Here is a 9347-nt window from a genome sequence, read left to right on the forward strand (position 1 = left end):
CAACTCACACAAACAACTGGGACTCACCCTCCTTGAATCAGGGCACATTAAGCATCCCTTTTTGCCTTTTTGATGAAGATGGTGGATTTTGTTATGTTGGTTTCCTTCTAGAAGAGGTTTCCTTTATGGTAGTCTTCAGTTTGTGACAGCAAGTGAGACTGGGATTGCTGGTGCTAAGTGACATAAAGGCCATGTCACACAACCACATTATTTAGCATGGTCACTAAACAAACTGTTGCAAGCCGAGGACTATCCGTAATGTGGCTGGAGTCTCATTGTCCTTGTCTTTTTTTCTCGGCCTGCAGATCTTTGAGATGATCCTGAGCATGGTGCTGTGCTGTGGCATTAGGAATAGTTCTGTCTATTGAGCAGAAGTGGAAGAAGAGTGCAAAGTGGTGGTGCCAGTGTGACCCGAAGTGCCACTGCCTGATCAGGAGACACTTGTAACAAAGAAAGAAAGAAAGAAAATTATGTATATAACTTTTCAGATATTATTCTACGGAGCATATCATTCTTACTTGGAAGTCTTCTTGTTCATTTTAAAGGATGGGGGAAAGGGGAGTTTTCTGTATATTTGTGGCAAAATTAGTTACACTCCAATTTATGGGTTATTAAAAAAAAAGCTATCCTGCTGGTGGTTCCGGGCTTTTATTAAAATAGCATTTCTCTCCCTCTTCAGCCATTTTATCAAGAGGGGAATTTAAGAATTTATTCTTCAAGGGGTTTATCCTTATGAGGAACGTGGAAAGTTTTTTGCTTTTTTTGTCCTCTGGTGGAGATAAAGTAAAATCTTCCTGTTCCAACTTTTTTGTCTTGATTATAAGAACTCTTGGATTCTTGGACTAAATGTGTGAGCATAAATGTACAAGAGTCCCTGAGCAGAATTAAACTGTTTTTCTATTCTGTTGCTAAACATGCACATTTGTCAGTATTTTTTATAATAATAACCCCACCTTCATTAAAAAAATATTTTAACCAATTTTTGCATAAATCTATTACCTTGATGTCCATTATGTTTTCTGGAGACAAAGCAAGAATCCAAGTCACAAATCTTCACAAAATACTAATTTACAGAAAGGAAGAGTTAGCCCCCAACCTGGTTTTTAATTTTGATATAATTCTCTCTCTCTTTTTTTTTTTAGATGTAGGTCTAATAACAGAATATACACTCTTTCAATATCTTAACACCCACATTGCTTACATTATTACTTCCACTGCAAATATTGCCTAAGGTTTGCTTGATAGATGTGTAGTATTCTAATGCCAAACATAATTATTGGGGGGAACCAATTAAATAATTTCTGGAAGCCTGTTCATTAAATGTAATTTGTTGGTTTATAAGAAAGCAACTATTCTGTGTCATTGAAAAGACTTTGAATAAAGCTAAATAATGTTGCTCAAGATACATAAATGGGGGTATGACCCCAAAAGTAAAACTTTGAACCTGTTTTCCAGTAGGCAACCTGTACAAATCGTTATGACAAAGAAATATTTTTTAAAATTGCATCGTCACAGAGCAAACCTAAGCTTTTCATACTTGTGTTCTGGCATCAGACACAAGTAGCCAAATCACAAGGTTTTTGCATCATCACATGCACCTCATTGTTTGTCCCATTCCCTGCAGATCCCCGTTTCCTCGTCCACACACCAGAAATAGAACAAGAAAACTATGAGCTGGGCAGTTTTCCAGAACTCCTAACCTCATCCATCATGTTTCCGTATAGATACCTCTTTCATATCTATCCAGCTGAGAGTTTACAAAATGATCTTGTCTTTGATTTGCTTATGATTTCTGACCATTCTTTTCCACTTATCCATCCTTAGTTCAAAACTGGAAATTGTCTTGTTCTTTCCCCAGTTCTGCTAACTGTATTTTCTGTTAGCTTTCAGATGTTTGAAAATTGTATCATCTGGGACAATTGTTGTCCAATACATCTGGAAATTCCCACTCAGGGAATATTCACTATGCCATAGAATGGCGATATACATAGTTTTGATTTTGAAATACAGAATTCACTAATACAGATATAATTTTATCCTGTTTACCACTTCTTAGTTCCTCAAATTTATCTTCCACACTGTTTTCATGCTGTTCTTGAAGAAATCATTTTAATCTTGGTTTCTTCTGCCGTACCACATCAGCTGCAGTAGATTCAGTGTCCTTTAAAATAGTAGTTAGAACAGAGGAGCTGGATGTGAACTGAATCAATCCACATTTACCTAAAAGGAAGACAATTCTAAAGTAAAAAATACTAGTCTCTTCCCATTGAAAGAAAGGGGGTGGGGGACTTAATTGCCTCCTTGACTGTATTCTTGTTTCTTTTTAAGGTAAATTATTTGAAGTAAAAAAATAGTTTTCCCTTCAGTCAGGCAAAGCAAATATAACAATCTGTAAATTAGAATCTCAAGGTACACAAGACAGATCAGAAAATGACTCTGTTGATTAGACATTTATTTCTCTCGGTCCCACCACACACTGCCTCTTGTTCTCGCTTTCTGGTGTAGGCAGCAATCAGATTCAATTCCTCCATAGGGGCTCTTTAAATATCTATCCCAAATCAAAAAACATTTTGTTTCTGGCATCCTTAGGAAACTATGTCTCAAGAGTCTTGTTGATTATGCTTGCAGGAAGTGAGGAAGACATCTTTTAGCCTTAGAAATAGCCTTAAAGCAACACTGCCCTGAATGTCAACATTGCATGCACGAAAAGCAAAATTGATTCTGCCAGTTTTCAAAGGCTTTGGGGTTACATGGTCCAATATAGTAGACTACACTATATGTACAAATCCTAGGTACCACTTGTGCATGTACATTTTATCTACATACATATATTGTCTGTGCGTGTGCATGTGCATTGGGATCACCAGAGTACAGAATGGATATGTGTAACTCACAGCCTTTTATTGGGTGTCCATGAGAAATGTGTATAAATGTACAACTAAATAGTCTGTCTTGTTTTTCCTATATCGTAATTGAATATTGTTCAGTGTTCAGTTGGTGATATGTAAGCAGCCAGGGTTCTCTTTTGAAGATTAATTACTCTGTCCTCTAGCAACTGAAATGGATTAAGTGCATTATTAGGACAAAAAGTTAGCCTTGAGCAAAGGACACTTTTTAAATAGAAAGTGTGGTATGTAGGCCAGTGTTTTCAAACTTAGAAACTTTTAAGATGTGTGGACTTCCAACTCCCTGAATTCCCCAGCCAGCATGCTTGAGCTTTAAAAGTTGTTGAGGTTGGTAAATACTGGTGTAGATGATGATGATTGGATGTCCTGACTCAATATAAATGTTAATAGTCCAAAAGAAAATCAAGGAAGTTTTTCTCCAGGTTGTTGGCAAAACCTGCCTATTTGGATGAAATGGCAAAGAGAAGGGGATGCTTAAAAAGATATCTGCCATTTTAGAAGTTTTTGTTAGAAGCAAAATGCTTTTTGTGCAATATATTGAATGTGTACCTCTCTAAATCAAGTACTGTGGAGACTGCTAGATTTTTTAATTTGTACTTTTTATTAAAAAAAAGAAAAGGCAAGTATGTTGCTTTTGCTCCTGGGATTAGAAAAGCAAAAGTGTTCACAAGTTTGATATCTTGATTCACAGAATCAAATTCCTTTTCTAAAAAAAGAAAATTGGGTAGCAATTGAGCCAATTTGGTTGACTTGAGCAGCGTGACTGTACACAACATTTCCAAAACAAGCAGTTTGTAATGCTTAGTCAACAACAGAGAAGATAAGAAGTGCCTTCCAGCTGTTTTGAATTTCTACTCCCAAGATTCTTTGCTTTTGTGCTCGGTCTGATGGGAGTTGCAGTCCAAAACATCTGGAAGATACCAGATTGATTAAATCTAGTCTAGAGAAACTGAAGATCCCATTGGAAAACAAGTTACCCGCTCTTATTACTTCAAGCTGCAGCTGACAAATGATTTACAGAAATGAAATTCATATATTGAAAACCAGATGATGGAGAGCTTTTTCTTGATACATTGGGGTTCCCCCACCCCGTATGTAGATTCCCTTCCCTCCGTCTAGCAGAGCACGCACGTGCATGCTGTCTGAAATGATGCAGTCTGATGAGTCATATTGTGTGAACTGCTGTTTGTGTAAATGTGCCTAAGTCCTTTTTCAGTACCAGTAATGACAGGACCAGTTTCTTTAATCTGTCTACAAAGAGCTGAAGGATTAGCAAAAGAGATACAGATGCCTTCCAGATTCAAAAACTGGCTGATAAATTGGCTAATGAAGTATCCCATGTGTGGTACCATCTGCCATAAAAATCAAGCCATAAAAGTGCCTATGTTGAGATTGAAGGAATAGAAGCGAGGGGAATCTTTCTCAGTACGGCTCTATTGTTTGGAGGAAAGTGGAAGAATGGAAAATGTTCATTTTTAATCTGAGATGAACGGCTTTGACAGAACGAAGGCTTCATGCCAATTGGAGCCAAGTTCAACAAACTGAAGCTTTATCTTCACAAGAATTTGTGTTTGATCTAAGAAAATTCACCCTGGTTATGGGTCCCAGATGATGTAAATTGGCAAAATTGGAATATGGATATGCCTCAGTCTTAATTCTTTAAGATGCTTGAGGAAGGGTGGGAGGGAGGGAAAAATTATGATAGAGAAAAAAATGCCTTATTAAAAGCCAGTGCAAAGTCAACATGCTCTTTTAAGACGGCTTATGTAAGGAGGGTAAACTTTCTCAATCCTTTCTTCTCTGCAATGTTTGGGGGATTCTAAGAAGTGAAATCCATTATTCTGGAGGGGACCAGATTGTGGAAGGTCAGTATACTATACTGGGAGGCCAAATTGAGCTGCTGGCAACATGGAACTGAATGCTTTGTTTTGTTTTATATAAGAGAACCTGTCACAAGCTATGTTAACTTTTCTTCTTTGGCTTTTTTTTTTACTTTTGAATATTTCAATAAACATTTTCTCTAGCGTGTGTTGTGCTAGGAAACTCTCTTTTTTTTTAACAACCAGTCAATCATAACACCTGAGTACTTCAACTATCACATCTCTCTGTCAATAGCAGAGACAGCCCTGGGAATAAAGAACAAGGGGACACAGGCCAAAAGATATACAGGAAGGGCACCACAGCTGTTAGCCATTTCCATTTAATCTTGCTTATTTCTTAGAAAAGCCTAAAACTCCATCTATGCTCAGATTCTGTATGTTTAATTAGAGGGTAAGTGCAGCATGTACTTTTCCAAAGTGGTCAGTCTTTTACTTGTGTGGTAAATTGTAGATATTTGAAGAATGTTGTTATAGCGAGGTACAAACACTAACAACAAACCTTCTTTCAAATCTAAGGGCAAAACATGGAGTCGGGATCCTGCAAATGGAGTTTTTTTTTCTCCTGCAGAACAAATCTTGCCACTTCCCATCTCACTCTTATTGTTTGGCTAGTCTTGTGCCCTCAAATCACATCTATTTACTGTTGTCCTGTTTATTTATTGAATGTTAAAATATCTCTCAAAATAACTTTTAAAACAAATAATTTAAGCAGCCAAAATGGTACATTGTTAAATTTACTCTTGGCTTAGTATGGGTGTGCTAACCCACATTCTGGATGAAATCCAATTTCACTTTGCTCTTTATATACTTTTTTCCTGTTTAAAAACAGTCCACTTCCTATTCCCCAAAATATATGTAAAAATTGAATTTACATTGAAACTCAAGTATGCTTCATCCTGGTATTGTGTAAGATGACTCCAGTATGTCCTGTGTCAGAAAGCCCAGTTGTGTTAAATATCTCCAGAAGGATATCAAGAACAAAGTTGATAGAAACTGCAGAAACATATGATGGTAATATGAAGGAAGAATAGTTTTCTGTTCAGCTTCAGAAATCTGAATAACCTGAAATATAAGAAAAGAAATTTAAACTGGACTTTTTAAAACTGGAATTTTACGCTTGTTTGTTCATGCAAGTACATACATACTATCTGGCATACAATTACCACTAAATATAATTCTCAAGTCTTGGTTCTGTTCAAGTAAGTGGCCCACTTAAAGTGAGAGAACTCCAGCTTTATTCACCATTTGATTACCAAGTACCATAAACTGGTTTTATGCCCCAGTTCAGAGTGTCCCTTAAATCCAGATTTATTACTTGTTGTTTGCAGCCATTCATAGAATTAACTAGCAACAATGACATTTCAAACAATAGTGCAAATTATATTTAATTCACAAGCCTTTTGTGAGGGTAAAGTCTGAACAAAGAATGTATCTAGTGAATTAAAAGTTTGCTGATCAGTGTGTATTAAAAGGGGGAATAATTTATATTATAGCTAATTGTTCCAGTTTTAAACCTTTTATGTACATAACTAGAATAGAGATGGGGGAGTAAGGCATCCAGTGGTCCCTCTGTTCTATACTTTAAAGGGAATAATTTGGTGAGTGGAGATAATGTACCCAACAGAAACTATGCTTCCCATCCACAAGTTCTTCGACTTGTTGAGATTCTAACGCTTTCAAGACTTTGATTTCCCTATCCTTTATAGTTCTGGGGTTTTTTCCACTCAAGATCTATCAGCTTAACTGACTTTTGGCTGACCTAAGATGATTCTTGCTTAACCTTTGGATCATGGATCAACTGAAGAAGCTTCTTGGATAAGAAGTGAAACATTTTCAAAGGAAAAAAACAAGGAAGTCCAGTTGCCTTTGGGAAAAAGCACCTTGGGGACAACCACGACCTGAGAATTTCGAAAGACAACTGGTAGTTATGGCAGAGGAGACTTTGGCTCTGCTTTGGCTTTGCTTTCATTATTACGATGCCATTTTGGAGGACATGGCTTCCCATTACCCTAACCCCCACCCTCACCCCTGGATACTACCATTAATACTAAAAGCTAATATTCTGTATTATTGGGTCTGTTCAAAATTATATGTCCCAATTACTCTTGATCTTCCTTGAACCTAAAAGGAAGAGAATTTCAAAAGTAACAAAAAGAAGATTATAAAATGTTGTGTGATTAATTTTCATGTCCTACTGAACTGCTAAATTAGAGAAAGGAATAGAGTTGATACCTTGGTCTCAACTATTATAACACCCAAACAAGGCTTTGCTTAATGAAGTTATCCAAATAAATTAACTGCCCTGGAAGCAGTTCAAAAGACCAAATGCCTTTTCGGGTAGTGACTTCAACATCGAAATAGCATTGAGTAATCAACATAATGTAGTTGATTTCAAAATGGAAGAAAGGACATCCCTCCATTTTAAATTAAAAATTCAGATCAATTAAAAATTTACACTTGCTGAGCCTAGATATGGAAGCCTCTGAATCTAAACTTTTTAAAGAATATTAAAGTCCCTATCCCTCATTGTTTATACACTATCCTTGCCATGCATTCCTGTATCTTTAATAGCATATACTGTATAATAGAAATAAATTTATTAAATTTATTTGCTGCCCATCTTGTTTCAAAAACTGGGTGGCTTACGGCATAAGAAACATTAAAAGAAACATTAAAATCATTAGATATAAAATGACAGAGCAGACAAAATACAAGGTGGAGAATGCAGCCGGATAAATGGGGAGGGGGAAGGTATGTTTAGCCTTTACTAAGTCAACGACCTCCAGTGTAAAACTCCTCCATTGGTACCCCAAGCCATTTGGCAGAACCAGGTTTTAAGAGTCTTATGAAAAGTCAGGAGAGTGGAAGACAATCTCACCACAGGGGATATGATATTCCAAAGGGCAAGAGCTTTGGCAGAGAAGGCTCTTCTCTTTTCTCTAATCAATAGGAATATCAAGTATAGTGCAAAAAACCATAGAAAAAACCAAGTTACTGACTTCTGCTCTACTATCAGTATGTAGCTCCATTTCAATGGCAGTGAAATTTGATTTTTAGTTTTATTTTTGGTATTTTGTGAATGAGAAAATGTACCAAATGACTGAGGACTGGATCCTCTGGAAAAACCTTTAAAGATTTCCACTGAATTTTTTTTCCCAAAAAAACCCCAGGTGATTACTTTCCACTGTTGCTACTGAATGAATATGAAAAATAGCTCATCTTACAAACAACCATCAAACAACATATAGATTGAAATAGTGATGCCAGTTATAGAAAAGCTAATGATATAAGAGATAATGAAAAAAAAATCAATTTTTAAGACAAACTGATCAATTGTTTGCAATCTCAATTGTACAACTTAATCTTCAAGACACATAGTCTGAGGAAGGACTTCAAGAAGGAAATGGCAGACTGGAAGAAAAGCAGAGTTGACACTAGCAGTACTAACAATCCTCTCTGGATCAAACAGAGACGTGAAATCACCCGAACTATTTCTTACAGTTGCTCCTTTTCCTCATAAATGGACCATAAGTCAGCGATTCCTGGTGGAGGGTAATTGGGACACAGGGACACAGGAGGGATATGGATTCACTATATTTACTCCAGCTGCAAATAGAGTTCTTTAAAGGGTAGTAAGTTTCTGCACTTCTCTTGCTAACTATTTTGAGAAATTGCCTATTAATGGCTTCAATGAAGTTAGACTGGGGTGGGATTTAAATTTTTTAACAACCGGTTCTGTGGGTGTGGCTTAGTTGGTGGGTGTGGCTTGGTGATCATGTGACTGGATGGATGTGGCTTGGTGGTCATGTGACTGGCTGGCCGTGGCCAACTCAATATCACTCACATTGAGGCACGCATCTCCTCGCCTGGCCTCATGACTGTGGGGATGCTGCAACAGTCATAAGTCACTTTTTTCAGTGCCATTGTAACTTTGAATGGTCACTCCACACAAGCAAAGTACCAGCAAAGAAGGGGAAAAAAACTCCAGAGAAGTTCCTGAGACAGGAAGTCTAGTCCTGCCAAAAATGTAATAAGGGTTAACGGAGAGGCAGTTTCTGTAAGCAACACCAGAATGTTTCCTTCCTGCCTTCCTTATAGGAGTAGGCCAGTAATTTCTTCTAATAACCAGTTCTCTGAACTGCTTAGAATGCTAACAACTGGTTCTAGCGAATAGGGGCAAACTGGTAGAATCCCACCCCTGAGTTAGACACCCGCAAAATGACAACGTTGGAAATATCGGGTGAGTGCCGTCAATCCTCAGTAAAAGTTATTTTAAAATTTATTTTTATAATCTTTTAAAACTCAAAATGAACAGCAAAAAGCAAGGCAAGGTTTTGGCCTCAAAGTTTTATAGGGTCAGAAAACACTGAGCTTTGGACTTTGAATATTAAAACTTTGAAACTATTTTTTAAAGGTAAATGTACGCTTGCTTGCGAGAACGAAAAAATGTTTTTGAGATTGGAGATGTAACAAGACAAATAATCTATAATGGCATTTTGAGGCATCTTTGAGGAACAGGGACCTGCTTCATGAATTTAATTCAATTATTGTGTCTTCTTGA

The 9347-nt window shown here is 36.9% G+C and overlaps 1 protein-coding gene across 1 annotated transcript in view; it reads left to right on the forward strand.

Moving 5' to 3' along the window:
- CD81 (CD81 molecule) overlaps positions 1-4934 on the forward strand; it is a 65226-nt gene extending 60292 nt beyond the window's left edge. Inside the window, exon 8 of the mRNA XM_026706558.2 lies at positions 306-4934. Within this exon, the coding sequence (XP_026562343.2) occupies positions 306-368 (63 nt within the window). The 3' untranslated portion in view covers positions 369-4934. The remainder of the gene's footprint in view (positions 1-305) is intronic.
- Positions 4935-9347: the final 4413 nt, after the last annotated feature.

The sequence above is a fragment of the Pseudonaja textilis genome, chromosome 1 (genome assembly GCF_049901715.1).
Source record: "Pseudonaja textilis isolate UNSWEBS1 chromosome 1, rPseTex1.2, whole genome shotgun sequence".
Lineage (NCBI taxonomy): Eukaryota > Metazoa > Chordata > Lepidosauria > Squamata > Elapidae > Pseudonaja > Pseudonaja textilis.